The 22,351-nt window shown below is 37.0% G+C and overlaps 1 protein-coding gene across 1 annotated transcript in view; it reads left to right on the top strand.

The window, feature by feature from the left end:
* Positions 1 to 22,351, top strand: part of LOC120532920 (receptor-type tyrosine-protein phosphatase alpha-like) — a 125,646-nt gene that overhangs the window by 57,368 nt on the left and 45,927 nt on the right. Inside the window, exons 6-11 of the mRNA XM_039759410.1 lie at positions 4,460 to 4,768; positions 8,846 to 8,946; positions 11,946 to 12,138; positions 12,833 to 12,935; positions 19,433 to 19,697; positions 20,073 to 20,112. Coding sequence (XP_039615344.1) covers positions 4,460 to 4,768; positions 8,846 to 8,946; positions 11,946 to 12,138; positions 12,833 to 12,935; positions 19,433 to 19,697; positions 20,073 to 20,112 — 1,011 coding nt within the window. The remainder of the gene's footprint in view (positions 1 to 4,459; positions 4,769 to 8,845; positions 8,947 to 11,945; positions 12,139 to 12,832; positions 12,936 to 19,432; positions 19,698 to 20,072; positions 20,113 to 22,351) is intronic.

The following is a 22,351-nucleotide window of genomic DNA, read 5'->3' as shown; positions in this document are numbered from 1 at the left end:
CCTCTTATACTCTTTATTAAGCAGACCTTAACAGAATACCCCAAATCCCATACTCTTACCACAATATCAGGTGCTTTAATCCATTATTCCTCCTTTCCTTTTACATCTGTAACCCAAGGCAGTTATATACAGCACCAGAACAGGTAGGAGAAAAAGTTACACTCTCAGAAAGCATTACTCAAATAGACAATGCCATAAAAAGCAAAATTATGTGTAAAAATAATATAACTTGGTACTGCTATGTGTTTTTTCTTTCCCCAGGCAGCCCGTTTCTTGTGTAGCTTGAAGTATCAACAGTTATTCAGACCGTTCTTGGATTCACTTCCCCTCTTCTGCCTTTCTTTTTCTCTAATCAGCTCATTAACTGATCTTATAAAGCTGAACTCAGTATGATGTGGTCACCCATTCTCCAAGACAACTCTGTCGTTCTTAACTATTAAATTTCTTGTCAATGAAAAGTTCTTTCACAGCTCATGTCTTCTGCTATTAGAGTCAAGAGGATATAGTGAGGTGTGTTTGTGTAACTTAGAAACACATTTGTGCCACCATCAAAAGTTCATGAAACCAAAATCATACTTCCACAATCAGCTGCTTTAGCTCACATTTCTGACATCATAAATGGTAGTCAATTGCATAGCATATTTGTAATTTTTTTAAAAACTAAAGTGCATTATGTTATCAACATTGACATTGTGACCAAAAGGTGGTGCAACTGAGCCCCAAGCCTCAGGCACAATTTTATCCAACACAGTCCCAGGTTCAAGTAAACAATGTTATTACACAAATATGATTCACCAAACGTGTAAAACAACCAACCATAATTACAATTAATTGTCTCTTCTATCTCTCTTTCCGTTCTTCTTGTTGAGTGTTGCCCACCACTTCCTGAATCTGACTCATCCAAGGGAGGCGGTAGACCCCTTTAAAGCTGTACACAGTTATACATCCAGTACCACAGTGTGTCCTATTGGAAGCACCAGGAAAACCAGGAAGGTCCTACCCCAACAGTGCCCTCTAAAAGCACTCATTGACCCCGAAAGCACTGCACTTCTGGACTTCAACTCTCATGTACCCCGGTGGGTGTCCAAACTGGGGCATCTTGGGAGGGCTGCTGCCTCCTATCATATCAGGGATGGAACTGCTCCTGACCTCCAACTTCTGCTGGTCCATCCTTTATATACCTCCAGATGGGCAAGAAGTCATTTTCTCATCTAGCCATCATACCTGTTTATCCTTCGTTTCACTTACAACATGCATAGCCATGCAATCTAGCAATTGATTAAACTAATTATCTGGAAATTCTTAAACAAACACCAATGTATTTATGGACAAAGAAAATTTCCATTAGTCAAGTAACACAACAAGCTGCTTTAAAATATCAGGTTGTTTCAGCATTGAAAGAAATAAGCATCTATTTAAAGGTCCACTTTTTAAAACATTACAAGAAAAGTCCTGCTCATTTCTCCTACAGTCTGTGTGGTGTTTCCTCTGCGTGCTCCAGTTTTTTGTTGGTTAGGCTAATTGGTGTCTCTAATTTGAGACCATAGCTAGTGTGAGTGTACTGTAGGTATGCATATGACTGAGCAGCTACCCTAACCAGGCCTATTTCCAGGCTTGCAGCAGGGCCTGTTGGGATAGGCTGTAGCCCCCCCACAGTCCTGAAGGTTAAGTAAATACGTCTGAGAATGTTATGCTATGCTACAGCTTATTAAACCAGTCTTCAACAAACACACCGTAAATAAATTGGCAGTCACTCCCAGTAGCTCTCATCTCACTATCTGCCTTACTCACCTGTGGCTTCCCTAATGTTGTCTGCTTCCTTTTACTTTCTCTTTCTGTTCATGTTAGATGGAGATAGAGGATCTGAATTATAGTTACGTAGTAAACATATGTGAATAATTTTAGTTAAATTGTACAACATGTTTTATTGTTTTTCTTTCTGAAAAGTAATTCATTTTTTATGGAAGGGCAGCATTTGGCCAGGACTACATATTTCTAAATTTAGAAGGACTCCTTCTGTAACATTTTTATGTCTTAGTATTCCTGATGTCAGAAGTATTCTGCTGAAAAATGACTGCTCTGGCAGAACTGCAAGTAACTTCTGAACACTTTAAAAACCGAGCAGAACGATAAGCTCACCGGGACAAAAAAAATGAGTCATCCCAGCTAAATCTTATCTAATAGCACATAACTCCAGCTGCAGTTCTGTCTGCCATTGACACCAACAGTCTGCAGATGTAGGCAAAATCAGTTTTCATCAGCTGTTCCAGCGCCAGGTCCCACAGTTCAGCCAGATTGGTCAGATGGCACAGCTGGTATTTCACTTGTTCTCCAAATAGTCCCACAGATTTTTTATAGGATTTAAATCTGGGAATTGTGTGGGCCAGTCAAGATGTAAGAATTCTTCAGAATGTTTTTTTGTGTTAATCACACACCCTTTCAAGTCAAAGTCAAAAGTCAAAGTGAACTTTATTATCATCTCAACCATATACAAGCATACAGATAGACGAAATTGCAAAGCTCAGGGTCCACAGTGTAATAACATGCTGTGCAAATAATAAATTAAAAATAGAATTAAAATTTATATTTTAAATTAAAACACAAACAAGACAATACATTGTGCAAAGACAAGACAAAGAAGTAGCAGCAATATTGACGTGTAGTTAGCAATATGAACATTAATGCAATGTATGGTATTTACAATCTAGATACATAAATATAGTCAATAGATATGTAATATAATACATAAATAATAAATAATAGATATAGATAATACAGAAATTATCAGTGTATAATAATAGTTGTTTAAGACGTGTGTAAACAATGACAGGTCAGAATGTTTCACAGCAGAAGGATATCAAGAGTCTCAAAATAATTAAAGGTCAGTATGAGATTTTCAGTTCTTTTCTCCATGAACATTAGTCTTTGCAGGAAAGTGGCTTGCATGTATAAAAGGTCTGTTTTTAGAGGTGGTTGAGGTAGTGTGGAAGATCCCAGGGGTCAGCATGGTGTTAAGGAGTCTGACATGTTGGGGGTAAAAACTCTCCTGCAGCCTGGCAGATCTGGCTCTGATGCTGCAGTATCTTCACTTGGATGGCAGAAGTGTGAAAAGTCCATGTGAGGGGTGTAAGGGGTCCTGAACAATCCTGCAGGCCTTGCAGACATTGTGTTTGTAAAATATGTCCTGTAGTGAAGGGAGAGGCACTCCAAAAATGTTCTCTGCTGTCTTCACTATCTTTTGCAGGTGCTTGCGGTCGGATATGTTGCAGTTGCCATGCCAGACAGTGATGTTATGGTCAAATGCAATAACCTCTTTTTGTCAATCATTCACATCTGTTGTGCGACCCATTTTTAATGGAGAGAACCAACTACACATGGCACTACAATACTTCTCATTACTCCACAGTACCCACACAGCTATTTGTTGCATGATATACATACTGTTGGTGTCTGGAGTATTTATCACCTCTTACATGAGCAGTGAGCTTACTCTTATCTTCAAAATTCAAACAAAGTTTAAATGAAATTCTGCAAAGACACCCCAAGAAAGAGAACACAGATGAAAAGGCAATGAGCCAGTTTTTGACTAATGAAGGCCCAGGAAAAAAATCATTAAATATAATAAACAAAGGCAAATAAGTTAATATAATATAGAAATCGTTCAACTAATAACCAGTATTATATTTTAACATGCCCAGGAAAACATTGTAATTATTGAATGTATTATATAAATGAAAAATTCAAAATAAAAAATAGTTTAAATAATAATAATTTTTATATTTTAGCATGCAGATAGATTTAGAGACTCCAGTTGACATAACGTGCCTGACATTAGAGTGCCCTGAAATGTGCAAACTCTAAAACAAACAGGTTCCATGTTGGGATTCAAACCCATAACCATTTTTCTACAAAGCCACCAAAAACCAAATCACCTAAACTTTGTTACTTTACAGGCAGCTTATCTCAGACGCTCCTTTGGACCTTGTCTTCAACATTGCTGTTTGCATTAGTTTTTCTGTCATTAGCACTGCTAACTCATAGATCCAGATACCTGGGATCAAATTCCTGCCCAGTCACTGTCTGTGTGGATTTACATGTTCTCTAACTGTCAACTTTTCTCCAACTATTCTAATTTCCTACCACATTGCAAAGACATATACGTAAAGTTAATTAGAGAGTAAATGTAATTATGCCCTGCCTGAGTAGATATGATTGTGCCCAGGGTTAGTTCCTGCCTTGCACATGGTGCTTCTGGGTGATAAGCTCCATTCAAAAAATTGAATAAATGTTTAGAAAAATATCTTTAAAATATACTCATACAAATGCATCTTGTACCAAACCTGATTAATCAAATTTAACAGCAAAGATGCCACAGTATATTCCATTTCCATTACATGCAAGCAGAAACTGACCCTGAAATTTACAGCAGTGCACTAAACTTTTTTTTTTTTTTTTAAAGAGCCTGAAATATTTTTAGAATCTAATCTAACTGGATACCACAATTTAAGTCTGGTATGGATCGTTCAATACAATTGCACTGCCAATTACAGTCTTGAAGCCACAGGCCTGTTGATACAAAGTTATGCAGAACAATGTCCCAACCAGATATGCGTCTCTTATGAGAAGAAGGAAAACCGAACAGAAGTACTTTTTGAGTGTTTGACACCTTCTTCTTTTTATGAACTGACATTCGATGCAACATTTTCCTTCCAATCCTCCCAACAGAAGATTGTGTCAAAAAAGATTTCTTTGAACACTACTGAAAAAGGTAATGTCTGCTTTTTGTTTCTCTATTTTAATAGCCCTTGTAAACTTTGAAAACCTATTTTTTCATTCACTTCACTTTCTATTTGTTTTTTCTGGTGTAAATTATGGTAGTAACATTCTCTGCTAGGGAAGATCAGACTATTCTATGGTAATCATAACTTGTAGCTCTTTGTGTGGCATTTCCAGATGGTCATTAGTGAGATGTACTCTGTATCAGTATGTCCTAAGTCTGCCCTGGATTTCACATCATAAACCCCAGAGGGAGGTGTTGAGGGTACATCATGTTATGTGTTCATTGCACCACAGTAGGCTTTTCTCAATTTAAAAAAGCAAAAGTCCTAATTCAAGGGATTTCCATTGTTTTAAGCTTCTTATGCTATCATTGTGAGTGAATCCAGCAACCCTGCAAAGAAAACTCATTTTACCCACATGTAAGTGTAATATAATCCCGTATTCCTTCAGTTACTACACAGAGCTTTTCCCATAATTGAAAATGGGGACGTAAACTGACTGATAAGTCAAGAGTTTAAAGTACTTAGCACTCTTTTCACAAACCTGGTCCTGTACAACAACTACAAAAATGCTACCACAATATCAATTCATTAGTCAATCTACACTTACTCATGGTCAGGACTTTGAGGTAGTAGAACCCCTTTATTTGAGACAGATGTTCACCTCCTATCTTCAAAGAGCAAATTACTTTTTTTGTGGAAGGAAGCCATTACAGTCAAAAGTGCATCACATTCAGCTGTGCATTGCTCCAAAGCCTACCACAAAATATGTTTTGATAGGACCAAGAAGTAAAGATCATTAATAAACAGAAGAAATAAAACACTTAGATTCCCAAAGTGAAATTCCTCTCTTGAAAATCATGATCTGGGGCCTCATGCATAACGCCGTGCGTAAAACTCGCACTATAACATGGCGTAAGCACAAAGGCCGAAATGTGCTTACGCACAGAAAAATCCAGATGCAGGAATCTGTGCATACTCCAACTTCCACGTTCTTCCGCTACATAAATCCCGATCAGCGTGAAAACTAACGCTCGTGCACGCGCTTTATGTAACGCCCCAACTCCTCCCAGAATTACGCCTCTTTGAATATACAAATGAATATAAATCGCCATTAAACTCAGCCTTCTGTGAAAAGACAATGGGAAAAGCACGGGGGAAAATATAAGAATTTCAGCGAATACCAAGTGGAGGCCAAGGAAAAACATACTATTTGTTTAATTAAACCGTGGTATAATCAACAAAAGGAAGTTGATCGAGTGACATACCATTTTGGAGAAACTTGAAAGCTCACATTCACATTGTCGCACAGTGCCAGAAATAAAAAAGAAATCACATATCAAAGTCGCCGTGAAAAGGCGAGTTGTAGCCCACTGTCTGAGTGTCATATGAAAGCTTATTAGGGTACAGAGAAAAAAGGCACACAGTGGGGAAAAAGCACGAAATGTCAACTTCAATCTCGACATTTCCACTTTAATCACGTAGTTTATTTTGTCATTAAAGTAGAACATCATAAACTTCATCTTAAAATCGTTTAATTAACCAGTTTCTCAAATCACATCGTAATTAAAGTAGCACATTAAATGCTTTGTTTTGTATTTGATCTTCTATGTGCTCTATGTGTGTGAATCACTACGTGCTTCTTAAACCGGCTCTCTTCCTCCGACTGGACACAGAATACATGACATTCGTGATATTACAGCTCTGAATAACTAAAATACTGAGATGTATACGTGATATCATTTTCAAGATGATAGGAGTTAAAGCACGTTATTAAACATGTGTTTCACTTCGATGAAATATGCAGTACTTAGGGAGCGGCTCTAGGCTTGTGGTGGCACTGCACAGAGGAAGAATCGGTGGTTCCTTTGCCCGCCAATGTCAGGAAGGTAGCTTATGCACGGTGGATGGCCACGTCCGTTGCAGACACTGCATAGCCGCCTCGTGCTCATGACACAAGCATTTAACTTTTGCCGAAATTTGTCGCTGCGTTTTTAGCTGTGTTGTTATTTTCTCTTTCTGTTTTATATTCAATATATATTGGCGTAGCCGTCACTGCAGTCCTTGCTTTTCTTTCTCCAAGAAACCGATCGCCACACAATCAGCTCTGCAATAGAAGTTAAGCCATCTGTAATCTTAAAGCGCTGATTCTTCAAAACGTTAAAGGAACATTGAAATACCTTCGTCGTACATGTTTAATTATTCTATCCTTCACGCAAAGTCCCAGTGAAGAATTTAGATTATTTAAATGAAGTTAAAGTTTTATCTGTATAATATAATAAACATATTTTGCTGTCATAAAAATGATATCGTCATCATATGAAAATACGCGCTTTATAAAGTGGCGCAGGTTGTGTAATATTATAACTGTAGTGCAAGTTTACAGTGAGGTAATTGTACTTATAAGTACACACAGTTCTACAAGGAGCACTTGATTGAGTGCGTTTATAGTTCTTGGGATGAAACTGTTTCTGAACTGCGAGATCCGTATAGGTAAGGCTTTGAAACGTTTTGCTGTGGCTGAGACAGCGTGTGCTTAATGCCGTATACCGATAATTCTCTTTCCGATCAGCTCCTGCTGTGATTCCCACTCAGATACAGTGATATAAATACTCCGAGTGGTGCAGTGAGAGTAATATGGAAAAAGATGTTCCGCTGTGGCAACTCCTAACGGGAGGAGCTGAAAGAAGAAGAAGAAGGTGCAGTGAGAGTAACAACGCCAAAGCAGTTATGGTATTTGGAATACTATGGCTATTCCCTGGACCATTATATTGTTACAAGTTAATTACAATCAGATGCGTTACACTAATAAACAATATGTGGTTAGTTTCTGTGTATTTATAAAGCCGCATCATGAAAATAATGAGTAACCACACAGGAACAGTAGCACTGCTTTGATGCTGGGTGCCGCCAATCTGCAAAACCGAGCGGAGAACTTGCGTATGACAAGGCATGAGGTACCGTGGAAAAGTGCGTGGCTTTACGCCAAGTGTAGGTTTTATACATCGCGATTTGAACATGGAAAAGTTCTTACGCAACATTTCTGTGCATACGCACCGTTTATACATAAGGCCCCAGGAGAGAAGATAAGATGTACTCTTGCCAGAGTCCCACACCTACATTGATTGGACTCAAGTTAATGCTAACTGTGCAGACTCTCATTATGGAAATATATACTGGGTGGCACACACCAGAGGGCTTAAAATTGCATATTCTTTCATAAAATACCATGGGTTAGGTGGTCATAAGATTTTTCACAGTCCAATAGCTACTTCTAGAACCAAATGCCAAATTCCAAAGACCTCTCAAATATCTCTGCAAATACAAAAAGCTGATCCACTAAACAAAAATCCATATCGAACTAAGGAGCAACTATTGAATGGCTCCAGAGTCAATGCTTTCCATTGGAGTGCATCCTACTATATCTATATGGTAAAGCAAGTCTGACAAACAAGAGAAGATGAAATGTCCATCTGCCCCCATATTCACTACAGCATTTATATTCCATATTATTCACCCTAGCTTCTACTATCAAGTATTTTATATGTCTGGACTTTTCCCAGACTTACTTGTTGCACAACAGCAATTACACTGAACTCTCACTTGTCATTTTCTGTGTTGTGAGCCCACATGGTTACTAGACACAACTTTGTTGAGCTGAGCTCACTCAGTCTATCTAGCTCACTCAGCCACAAGGCTCCAATTCTTGATATGTACCTCAGGCTTGGATCCAGAAGTGGTTCCCAGTATGTGTATCCTTGGTTGAGTTCCTGTGATAATCACTTAAGACCATTGCAAGTTACATTTGTGGATAGTCCCCCGTAGAGGAGCTTAACACATGCAATTCCTTTGGAGCACATATCTGCAGCCAGCATAGCCATTACGGTAATTGAGATATAAAAAGTTCTTACACTGTATCCGAATCATGATGATAAGAGTGGTGAAAATTGTTTCAATTTGTCATATTCTGAAATCAGTGCAAAGTAAAGCTAAAATTATTCTTCTTTCCACATCAGCTTGAGATGCATTGAGAAAAGCAAATGCTAAATGAATCCTTTTTTTTACAGTGACAGCTGAAGGTCCAGTGAATTTAACTGTAAATACAACAAATGGTGTAGTCATTTGGAATCATGTTCCTTACTGCTATGGTGGCCTTCTTGGATATGAGGTTTGTGTAATATACTGTACTTTCATACGAAGATATTACATTTGTCTATTAATTTCTTAAGCATTTGAAAACACTGTTTTCATCTAAAAAATGCCAAATGTGAAGCAAAGACAGTTGGTTATTGCACAAAATAAATTATGAAATGCTGGACAATGTAAATTATTGGTATTCTGCTCCTATGTCAAGTTTCTAGGAGGATGCTAATTTTTGGAAGGTATTTCTTCAGTCCTTGAAAAATAAGTTATTAAAATGCATACAATGAAATTAAGAAAATGCAGGACTTCTGTTCCTGTAAATCCTGTATATATTACAAAACCTACAAGAAACTTCCCCTTGTTGACTGAAAATTTAGCAGTTCTCTCTATGCACAAAGTTCAGCCAAAATATGCACACTCATTAATAAAAAGGAAGCATATAAAACTAGCATACACTGCAGTTAATTTTGTTAACTGTCATTGATGCCTGAAACAAATGCAGTCCTTTCAAAATTAAAGGTCTAAGCAATTTGGTTCAGAGGAATTACATAGAGGCTCAGAATCACATTACATTAAAGACATCTGGGAAGAAAGACATAAGGCTGCCACAGTATGCTATGCAATACTGCAATCTTCATTACTATAAAGCACCTTGTGATGATTTATACTATTAATATCCCTGTATAACATGTGAACAAATGGACATTACATGATTACTAGACAGTTAATGCTTTCTGTTTGCAGATTACTGCTACGGTACGTTTTGCCCTGATCCACGAAGCCTGATTATTTTGCAACACATTTTCTTCACTTATCAATTTTTCCATCTACACTACAAAGTATACTCTGAAACGTATTGGTTATTTTTTGTGGTCTTATAAAAAATTATTTATTTGCAATTTCAAGGTCACAAGCAACATGCTTGCTATGCATGTCTTTAATCTGGAATTTATAAATGTCAAAAAAGTAGTTTGTTAAATCCAATAATACTAAAGGAGAAGATAATTATGTTTACGTTATCAATCACATGCAATGCATTATAATTCTTGCATGTCTCCCACCAACTAATAACGAGTGGCATGTCTGCATTTAGGGCAGGGTAATAAACAGTTAATATCTCTAGCCAATTGTTGAACCTTAACTCAGCTCACCTCCAAACTTTAGATTCAACTCAGTTCTGGCTTCAGTAGGCCTGTAAACTCCACCCAATGGTTATATTTAAGCCTGGATAATTATAAGAATTCTTTAAGCCAGCTTTAATATGTATTTATTAAAAACAGAGGCTAAGGATCTGTGCCAGTATCAGGAAGTTTGCCAGTTCATATACCGTTAATGCCAAAAAGGATCCTATTCTGTTGGGCCCTTAACCTGAAGATAGCTTGTGGGGTGCTGTACAATGGCTGATCCTGTGCTCTGACCTGCACAGGTCATGCAAAAAGACAAAATTTCCCCTTTCAAATAAAATTTCCTCCAATGGTCTGGTAGATGTTTCTGTAAAAAATATTTGTGCCAAAACTAAAAGCAATCCAACATGTTAACTACATTAAAATGTTATACATTTGTAAGTGGTGCATTTAATTTTGGGCACGGTTTTATCATGAAATAATTAAAAGCATATCAGCCAAGTGATCAATTGCTTCTCACTACAGCCTGCAATTTTCATGCCTGTTTAAAATTCAATACAAAAGCATATTGCATTTTACTTCATGTCCATAGACCACATGTCACTGACAGTAAACCAAACATACTGCATTTTGCTTAGCAGCAGCACGGAATGTTTTGCATTTCAATTCAAGACCACCCTTTAATCGTGCCAAAACTGAATTCCATCAAATGACCAATTAATTTGAAAAAGTGGGGCAATGGACATTCAAAAGGGAGTTGGTAATACAGAAGATCCACTATCTTATTGAAAAGGAGGAAGCAGGTGATATAAATGATGATTTCATTCTCTTCCGCATCAAAAGATAGGGAAATAATATCTGGTTATTACGGAGGATATGAATGAAAAGCTATGAAAAAAAACAGGCTTGGTGATGTTAACAAATATTTCACTATAGTCATTTTTTTAAAAGCCAATAACAGTCCATACCTTGAAAATTTAACCGTACTACTTAATTTAACATTTATTAAAAAAGAAAACATCTTAACACAAGAGTAAGTTTTTTCAGCGAGATCTAAAACATACTTTTTGCTGGTCCAATAATCGCACCACAGTCCCTATTGATCAAACTTACACTACCCTCCAGAACGCAGAAATGATGAGAAGAGGAATGTCTCTAAAACCAACTTTTGATGCCCCATGCTTCAACTTTTAAGTGCTGATTTGTCATTTGATTAAGTTACATTTTTGAATAGTTAATGCTTGGTCTTGAATTGAAATGTGCAAAGTTTATACTCTATCAGCCCTACAGCGGCAAGAACAAAAACCACAAAAACAGTTGACCAGCACTACTTCCTGACTGATCTCTCAACAGAATTCAGCAAAATAACAGAAATGCTGATAAATGAAAAATATGAAAATTTATTACAAAACAAAACAAAAAAATATAAGTCCAAATGTCTATTTACAAATCCAGCAGAACACTCCCCAAATAGAACTATGAATATTACCCCTGAAATACACTTCTGACTTGTTACAACAGGCTGTGGCCGTGAGGATTTGTCCACTTTAACTCACTGCAGTCTTGCTCTTAACTGTAGTTATCCCGAGACTTGAATTGTCCTAACTCTATCTGACTTAATGTTTTCCCTATATCTCTTCTCAACCTAGTGTAAAAAAATATGCATCTGTACATATGAATGTCTTTGCTGTACAATTTTCTAGATGTACTTAAAACATGCTTCTCTTTCCTTGAATATCTATGTTTAACTTACTTTTAAAAGCAGCCAGCTTATAAAATGCAAAAGTACATCAGAATAGCAGGCGCTAAGATGCCTTGCAGGAGGCCACTTTGTAAAAAACAATCCTTGTGATTTTCCACAAGTGTACTAATATGAATACTCTTTGCTATCTTTTCATAGCTCACATTATTTGGTGAAAGAATTTATAATACAAGCTTTAATGAAAAGCAACACATCAGCAGTCTTTCAAATGAAACCAAATACCAACTTCAACCTCTGAAGAACGGAACAAATTACACATTGCAAATATGTGGGCGTACATTACTGGGTTTGGAAAAATGTTCAAACATGTCATTTGAAACAAATATAAGTGGTAAGATCCTACTTTTACTTTTGGTATTTTTCATATATTCTTATCTTTTTAATGCTATATGTTTCCAGTTGTTTTGTTTTATATTTAGGTTTAGTGCTAAGATAGATAGATAGTATGTTTTTCTATCTATCTATCATTTAATATTACGTGTTAAATACAACAGATAAGTTTATCTCAATAATTCTGTAAACTGCATGTATATAGAAATTAACAACTAAAGCAACAGTGGCAGGTTCTTTGTCAGAAATGGATTTTTGGGTACATCTGTCCCAAAATGGTTCACCTGGATGTTAAGTGACTACCCATCCAGCATAGGGGCTTCTGTCTTAAGAATTTGCAATTTAGCCCTTAATCAGTATAATCAAAAATTAGAATTAGTAGAAATTAAGGGCCTGAATTTCATTTGCAGCATAGGATGGACTTCCTTAACAACGCATGTGGGCTATTGGAAGGTTGGATTTCAACATAGTGTTAATTAAAAATGATTTGTTCATCATAGACTACAATACCTTATTTATCTTACTATGGTTATGTATTAAATGTATTCTCTTCAGGTGTCCTTATAGTTAGCAAACATGAATATTCATTATTTAATCATTTAGTGGTTAGAACTTCAAATATTTGTTCCAGTATTCTTCTATGAGTAATATGTGTACATGAATTATCGTGTTATTTTTATATTTAAATATTTTAGAACCCGAGAGTCCTCTGATACATGGATTTCCCTCTTATAACATCTCATCTGGCACTGCACTGGTCTATTGGAGTCCTGTCTCAGACATCAATGGTCCAATCATGTAAGTATTTTTTTTAATTCAGTATTAGACTGAAATGTGTAAAATCATAATTTAATTCACCAAGTGATTGATTATATTAATTGTCTTACATATAAAACCCCAATTCTTTTAGTCCGTCAGTAACATTGCATTGTCACCAGTTGAACATGTGTGCAAACTCAAATGTTACATGGATTCAACACAACAAAATGACAAATTAGCTGCCTGTGGCTTCAGAGTACCCTTCAAATTTCTGAACATAATACAGATACAAAAGTGACTTTGTGCTACATTTATATTTTAACTTGAAACTGTGAAAACCTCTTTAGGAATTAAGTGTCTGCTGTGCATTATCATTAGTGATAAACAAGCCAGATGAATTTACTTTGCCTCAAGATCATGGAAATGTTCAGCAACTTCGGCCAACTCAGCAAAACACATTGAAGTCAATAAGGAAGGAAAAACTGAACTAGTGAACTAGTTTGAGTGGATTTTAATGGTGCAGTGGTCTTTTAAGTGTCATTGATGGCTAGGGAAACCTCTGTAAACTATGCTGGACTGATTATTGTGGCCAAAAATGTGACTTGAGCTGTGAGACATCTGTGCCAACCACAGCACCACAATACCTCTCTGAGGTAAAATGAATAGAATTGAATATCAGAACAGTAAAATCTCTTGTAGACAGTAGCATACAGGAAGCATGAATTTACTAAGGCTTGCCCTCCATAGATTCAAAAGCTGGTACTTTCACCTGGCACTCTTGATCACTGCCAGTACTACCAAATAAGCACAGCACTAAAACACATAGATTCTTCTGTTTGCATCATTATAATACTATCAAAGAGGTAGGCATACATATTACACACCGGTTACATATAAGTTAAGACACAAATACACTAACACATTTCCAATATCCTTCTGCATGCACATTTTATTTTTAAAAGTATTTGCAAGTTTTCAACTTATTTTTAGCTCTCTACTAGAATTAGCATTATACACTCGGGACGCCATCCCATCCAACATTGGCCACGGCAGGTCTCTGATGTCACACAAGCCTCACTTTTTGCTGGGAAAAAAGTTTGTCTAAACTGGCTGGACATTGAATTTCCAAGAAATTATTGAGCAAACAAGATCACCGGTGAACACAGCACAGCATATTCACTGCCAAAGACGGTTTGGCAAATTGCATTAATCAACGCTAGTTATCACATAAGACAATGTGGGTCAAGAGAGATCTAGAAATTTCAATTGTGTTTCACGTTACATAATCTCAAATTACATAAAAGCCCCCCTGTGGTAAACATCATCTTGTCGCTTACCAACAAAATTTCTACTAGCACAGATGAATGTTTAGGAAAAAGGCGTTATTTATTCCAGTAATAAAGTCTTCTCAAGTTAACCCTAAATATGATTACAGAAAGATACATCTTTTAATTAAAATATAGAAAAGCAGAAATTAAAAAAAATCACAAAACATATTGATAAAAAGTTTGGTTTTAAAAAGCACACCAACTGCTTCTTGATCAATTGTCTCTCCCCTTCCTTTTAAATAAATAAGACTGGTAGCACATTTCCTATTATTGTCAAAAGCAAGGCTGGATCCAGCCCCACTCCAAGCGTCAATACTCACATCAATACTAACTCATAACAAGCTAATTTATGAAGTGACCAATCAACCAAATATACACGTATTTGGAATGAAAATGAAATACCTAAAGAAAAAAACTATGTATATATTATAGAAACTTGTACATTATAAGGTTGGTACTTTTATTACATGTACAAATGTGAAGGGTGGAACTGAGGAATTTGCTTGCCTTAAGTTTGCAAAGGTTCCTGTCCAATTAGAACCAGTCCAGCATACTAACCATCCGAAAACCCTTAGGCCTTTCAGTTTGCCAGGGTCTCCACTGCTGACCACAACCTTTTTGATCATAAAATTAATCAGAAAAAAGTCTTGCCTCCTTCAACAACACTTTTCATCTATTCTTACAAAAAAGGGGTAAAGCACTTCGTAAATACTAAAGCTTTTCCACACAAGAATACATTGCATATTTCAACACCTGAATCACAATTCTTAGTCCCCATTCCATATCGCCATGTCAATAAGTGAGTTATTAAAAGTTCCAGTTCACCACGAAAGAGAGTTCATAAGCATCCCACTATCACTTTCCTCCTGCTGTTTTTCATTTTAATCATTTTCCTCTCAGCTTCTCAACCTAAGCCAACTGATGGCATAGATTCTTTCGGCTCCTCTCCTGATTTTCTGCCCTTAGTGAACACTGTTACTGCCACATTCCTTCCATCGGTTGACATCATTGTCCATGGTCTATATGTCACACTTGCAAACATCTTTAAATTGAAGGTGGGGGTAGCCAGCAACCAGCTCACCTTACAAGATATTCTTGGGAATTATTTTGTCAGAAGTCTGGTGGACATGGCCAATCCAGCAAAGTTATCACTTCATCAGCCGGGTTTAAATACTGGGGATCTCAAAACATGTAATAACCTCCTGCCTGCTGATTTTGAAAATGCTCCTAAAGTTGTGCCTGTAAGGGGTATTTAGTTGCCATTCTTGTCGGGAGTAGTTCAACCATTACTGCTGCCATACAGTAGAGTGCAAAGTATGTAGGCCCATTAGACAGCCATGTTTGTATGGAGAGTCAGTTTGGCAAAGGTTGAGGAAGCACGGTCAATTCTCCAGTCTATCTCTCCATCAAGGGAGAAAGTGTCTGTAACTTTGCAGCCAAGGTAGGAGAACTGATGCACCACTTCCAGGTTGTAGTCAGAGATGGTGATCAAGCATGGACTCTCGATAACTTTGCACATCGCTCTGGTCTTCTTTAGACTGATGGTGAGGCCAAAGTCCTGACATGTTCTGGAGAACTGATCCATCAGTCTCTGCAGTTGCTCTTGTAAATGGATGGTAAATGCAGCATCACTGGTAAACGACATGAGGACATGCCAGACTTTGGTCTTTGCTCTTAGGTGTAAAAGGCTGAACAGCTTGCTGTCAAAGCAAACAAGATGCTGAAATGTTTGGGGACAAGGACAGAGCCATGATTCACACCATTGCAGATACTAAAGGCATTAAAATATTTGCCATTAAACTAGATACCACCCTTCATGTCTGTGTGGAAGGACTGAATCATGCTGATGAGCTTAGGAGAGCATCCAGTCTTGCCAAGGATTCTGAACTGACCATCCTGACTGATGAGGTTGAAGTCCTTGGTCAGATCGATAAGGCGAGATACAGAGGCATCAAAAGCTCTCTAATCTTCTCATGTAGTTGCCATTGGGGAAAGATCATGTAATTTGTGGAGTGCTCAGACCAGAAACTGCACTGTGACTCTCTTTCTGTGAGTTTTTAAAGCCTATTCAAGATTAATCAGGCAATCCTGTCTATTTCCACACTTAATGTTTTGACTGCAAGTGGCTTGGATGTTTCTGGCTTCCTAAAAGGACACTTGGTGGCTGTCTCACTTTTAAGGAGGCAACTTGACTCCTCATTTTACAGGAAGGAAGCCATCACTACCACCTAGTGGCCAATAGATCTTGCAACCTGTTTCCATTTCTCTTATAGCCTTCCTCTCACTTTAAATAGTAGGTCAGACATCCCAACTGCTGAATGTTTCCTCCCAGGGATCAAATGTCTACTTTTTGTATTAGCAGTGCTGCCCATTGCTCTTCTAGACCCCCGTTTATGACAATAAATACAGTCAACAGCAAATCCTGACATTTTGGACTGGTTTGTACAGTACTCTCTCATCTGCCATTGTGGTATACCAAAGAGTAGCAGTCAAAAAGACAAAGCAAATAGAAGTCATAAAACAAACATAAGATCATAAACCCAGGAAACATAACAAACTCTCATTGAGTGCTTTTGGTCATGACTTTGGAAATGCTTGTCCCTGCATGGCAATGAAAACTGTTATGCCATGTTTATTTAACTGCCATTATTTGTAAGAAGGTTCCACTTGTTAACAGTTTATGAGTCACGTGTTTTATACATTTTTTAACTTGTGTTTTTTTCACTTTGTACTTTTTTCTCTTCACTGTCATTTTTGTTTTATTCATCTGTAACGTTTTTTCTTATTAATTATTTGATATCTTTGTCCACTTCTGTTTTACCTGCCTTTGCTGCTCTGTCTATCAAAGTTAGTTCGCTAATTATAAATCCAATTCCTTCCCTCACACATCTTACAAAATTAAATTCAATTTTCAAACAACATCACTTGCAGCTTTTGTCCCCAAATGCTTGATGGTGTTCTTCACATTCACTTTCAGTTAGGCTGTACAGTAATGGGGTAAAGTGAGCTTGTAGTGAAGTAAAAAGAGAGGCAGCAGAAATTGGAGCAGAATGAAATAAGGACCATGCTAAAGGTTTCTCGCATGATGTTGATGAGAGTAGATAATTTACCTGATGTGAAATCAATATTACAGTCTTTTATACTTTTTAAATGTGCATAGTGTCTCCTTTACTTTTAAAATAGATTGCTTATTAAGGTATGAACCAATAGTAAATGAAATAACACAACACACTAATCGTGCCACTTGGAGGACTGCTGGATATTTCTGTATTAATACTTGACGTATACAGTAAAGAGGTTAATGTTAGTGGTTTTTTGGAGTGTGAAGGAGCGGTGAAGAAATTAAGCATCTTGTAGAAATTCTGTGGTTAGCTCTAAAGAAGATGGGCAGTCGCAGCAGGTTTAAGTTTCTGTTCCTTTTCGGGAATAATTTGTTATTATACAGGATGTTGCAATTGATTCTTAAGACACATCAAGATAAAATGTCAGTACCACCAGGAGCATAATCAGACTGCTGCACATTATTATTTCTTTTCTTTTAGGGACACTGTTGTTGACTTGAACCAGCATATTTTCTTGGTCATACATTAGGCTGGCTTTATCATCTTCATATTACATATAAGCATGAAAAGAGACATTTACAGTGTTTCATCTGTTTGTGTTTGTATGGATATTTGTTATTCACCATGTTCATACTATATAAAACTACTCCAATTTTTTACATCTGTTGAGTTTGGAGTATTTCTTGTGGAAAATGTTTGGAGTGGGAAATAAGGAAAATCGGGTATGGCCTGAAAACTCCAGGCCTGATTTCAGTGGCAGCTGCCATGCTTTGCTTGTAGACTGGATTTGTTACATAAATACAAAATGTGTTAAAGATGTGCTGCAGCCATGTGAACAGTGGCCAAGAAACTAAGAAAACACCTTCCTAAAGGGGAAGACTGGCATAAACCAATGGCTGACAAATAACATTGCAAGTACTGCATGTACAGAATTATGACGACAAACAGAAATATTACCAATGTAATACAAACTAAAGAAAAATGTACAAACTTCATCTACTCTTTACAAAGTATTAGACAATAAAAGGCAGAGCTGTAGCAAAGAATCAACCGTGATAAAAGTGCAGTTATTAGTGCAACAATAGTGTATAAGAAACACATCAGTGTGGTGCTGTGATTTTAAAAGTACAGCAATTACCAGTTAGCATTTCAGTGTCTTTGGAGAGCTTGCACATTAATGGCAATATATAAGAGCAATATTGTGTTAAAGAGCTTTGGCACAAAAGGACATATTTATGTAGTTTCTAAAGCCAAAAGGAAAAAGTTACTTAAATACTAATTAATCTAACTTAAATTTGTTCACCATTTATATTCCACTCCACCTAAACAATATTCCTGGAGATTGTCCTCTCTACCACAGCTGTCACCTTTGGTCCCTTAACACACTAGGCACATTTACAGTCTGCATATGTTTTGGGACTGCCCTTCGGTGTCCTGTATTTGGCCCAGAGTGTCTTATTTTCCTACATCTATATCCTCTATTAACAATCCTTTGCTTCCCCACATTTTTCTACTTCTTAACCTTTTCTCATTTCATTTATATGTTATTTTGCTTGAAATTGCTGCAGAATTTGCCCGTGCTTCTTGTTGGAAACACCCTGATTCTACTTCTCTTTCAATTCAGAATTTGTTTCTTTTAATTTGACACTTTTTGAACTTTTGGTGGTGAGGATATGATTCAACTATTCTGTCTTTGGATGCACCATGGTCCTTAGTTTTTCTTCTCCTTAAAGAGGTTGATGCAACTCTGTTCCTTCACTTGCTGAGCCCCTTTGTTGGTTTGTTTTTTTGTGGTTCTTTTCAATGTGGCAAGATTAGGTGGGATTGTGTTAATGGTTGGAATGTTATTGTTTTAATACTTGATGATGTTTCTCTTTAAAATGTTACTTCTTGTATTTAAATGAAAAGTGGACTCAAACAGTTATCCAAATAGGATTAGATATGATGAGTCTGGTTTTATGATTTCTAGTTGAGTCAATTAGAAAAAGTCGATAATTGAATGCAAATTGGAGGGAAACTGCATTCTTTTTTCAAAATATATTATACAGTATAATCATAATACTATTTAGTTTTGTTTCCTGTGTAAGCTTCATCTAAGTTTACAAACGTTTATTATACATTACTTTAAATTTGTATGTCTTTGCAGCTCTTATCAAATTATAATAAAGGACATGACACATAGCAAAGAAATTGACTTAACAGCCATTTGTATGGAAAAAGAATTACCAGTCTTCAACACATCTAGGCACAATGAGTTTTACATTGCGGCCGAAATATCTGCTGAGAGTATGACGGACTACTGTCAGTTTGTAATTGGAGATGCAACGATGCACCTGTTGTACCATAATGCTCAGCTGAGGAGTGGAAGGAATTACTCTGTCATTGTACGAGCCATCAGTTCCTGGAGGACAGTGAGTATTATTCACTATCACATATATTTCACATTACTTTGTCCAACATAATTGCATAGTATTTTAGGCATCCAGTCACATTTGCAGTCTATACTGTGTATCTTTTAGGTGCATATTTAATTTTGATGATGCTTGTATCTTATTAGTTAGCATGAATTAAGTACAATATGCTAAACTAGAGATGATTGCTGGAATACTCCCACAGAAAATAACACATTTTATTAATGTTTATTCAAAAGTTTACGTTTGACTCATATTTCAACTTTCAGTTTTTTAAATTAAATTGCCCTTCAATGACAGTCATCATAAAAGTTAAGTTTACTCTTTTGGTGGAAACAGAAGGCACATAACATGCTAGTCTTTGATATATTTCAGGTGACAAAGTACTCCTGCAGTGTCTCTGGACCTTTTTATGGTAAGTTTTGAACTGTACCCTGATTTGTTTATGCTATTATAGCTTCACTTTCACTAACAGCCTTCCTTATTATCCTGTATGTTATGCATCTTATGGATGTGGGCATATTTCTGTTCTAGCTTACATTTTTGTTTGCAGCAAATTTATGTTTATTTGAAAAAATAAAAAACATAACAATCACTTGTTGAACAGTGAAACTTGTAATTATAATTGGAATTCAAATATTTGCATACAAATATGTGTAAAATTATGTTCATTTAATCAATTGCAAAATAAGGACAGTGTGGCCAAGATGGGTGTTTTGTCGTGGCAGAGTCATAGGATGACCCTGTTCTCCCCTTTATACTTTTTTATTATTTATACCTTAACAGAATGCCTCAAAACCTATCCATTGCATTTGTAGGTTTATTCTTACCAGGATGGTCAATGTAGTTACATACAGTACCTCTCCCTTTCTTTTACATCTATGACCCCATGTATTATAGATAATATAACCAAATTATGCAGTACAAGAGTACAAATGTTGGTAAAATAATAATAATAATAATAATAATAATAATAATAATGTATGTGGGCGGCACGGTGGCGCAGTGGTAGCGCTGCTGCCTCGCAGTTAGGGAACCTGGGTTCGCTTCCCGGGTCTTCCCTGCGTGGAGTTTGCATGTTCTCCCCGTGTCTGCGTGGGTTTCCTCCGGGCGCTCCGGTTTCCTCCCACAGTCCAAAGACATGCCGGTTAGGTGGATTGGCGATTCTAAATTGGCCCTAGTGTGTGCTTGGTGTGTTTGTGTGTGTCCTGCGGTGGGTTGGCACCCTGCCCAGGGTTGTGCCCTGTGTTGGCTGGGATTGGCTCCAGCAGACCCCCGTGACCCTGTGTTCGGATTCAGCGGGTTAGACAATGGATGGATGGATAATGTATGTTTAAGTACCAGGTGGCTATCTGGCTTCACCTTAGGGTGGAAAATAGCAGAGAGAGAGAGAGATTTACATGGATAAAACAGAAACATTTTGCCTTTCCCACATCCTTTAATTTAAATAGTCATGTTGTCCTAGATGCACTTCTTAGGCAGATTCCTTCCCCACTCCATTCCAGTTGTAGCACATTCATGTCCTGCCACACATTTTCTCTTTAGTTTTCTTATTAGGCAAACAATGAAGAAACCATATACAGGTAATTAAATTGTGAACTGCCTTCTCAAACCTGCATCCCTCTCTGAGTCATAAATTCCAGTCCAGGAAGGGCCATAGAATATAAAGTGTTCCTGCACACCTTGCCCACTCTGATCAATCTGATCTAGTAAGTCAAGAATGTTCCAGAGCAACAACTGGCTTATCCAGCTTTCGTGCATTTTAAAATAATTTCCTGCCTGTTTAAACAATTATCTTATTTGACAATAGTAATAAAAAATACTATCAACCTATACACTAGATGCTATTCTCCACTACAGTGGGGCATTCCGATGTCCTGGCAGAGAACATAAACCACAACCATTCCATTTCAAAAAAAGGTGATTTATGTGTCGATGTAAATGAGAATGGGCAAGGTCTTCTTCATATGCAAATCAAGTCCCTCTCTTTCTTATACCCAAATATTGAGGACTTTATGATACCTACTTTATTGTCTTTATTTCATAAAGTTCCTTTCAATGTATAGCCTCTCTTTCTATTCCTGACAGAACAGCTGGAGTAGTGAAAGTCGAAGCAGAAGTGACAGCCTTGCAGGATTTGATTCCCCCTCTCTCTGCTTCTAGAGGAGCACAGACTCATAAACTTATCCCTATTAAAGGCACTCTTCTAACCACATGTCCTTAAGCAACTGGATCAAACTATCCTTACAGGCCTTTCCTCATATATTGGACATCCAGTGTCCCCCTGGCATGTCCTCCTTCTTCTGGCTTCCAGTACTCACCTGAAAAAAGAGAACACAGTCTGAGGCTTGGAGAATTCCTTGCCCTTTTCCCCAGTCGTCCCCAATGCTCTCAACCCTTGAGCCACAAGGACAGACAGACAGAGTGAGGAGGGAGACATATTGATTTTATATACATTTCCTATTTTCTTTTTAGAATTAAATGTACAATTCAGTTCATGAATTTAAATTGGTTTTATACATGTTAATTTTATAAAATACTTTTAGATTGTATCTATTTAAACAAAAATGCAAAGTCTTCATGAAACTCATTATGAAAGACTTATTGAAAGACTTGATTCTGATGCATTTGCAACCCCGCAGAGTTAGCAATTT

This window comes from Polypterus senegalus, chromosome 7 (genome assembly GCF_016835505.1).
Source record: "Polypterus senegalus isolate Bchr_013 chromosome 7, ASM1683550v1, whole genome shotgun sequence".
NCBI lineage: Eukaryota > Metazoa > Chordata > Cladistia > Polypteriformes > Polypteridae > Polypterus > Polypterus senegalus.
The sequence above is the reverse complement of the archived record's forward strand: the minus strand, read 5'-3'. Positions and strand labels throughout refer to the sequence as shown.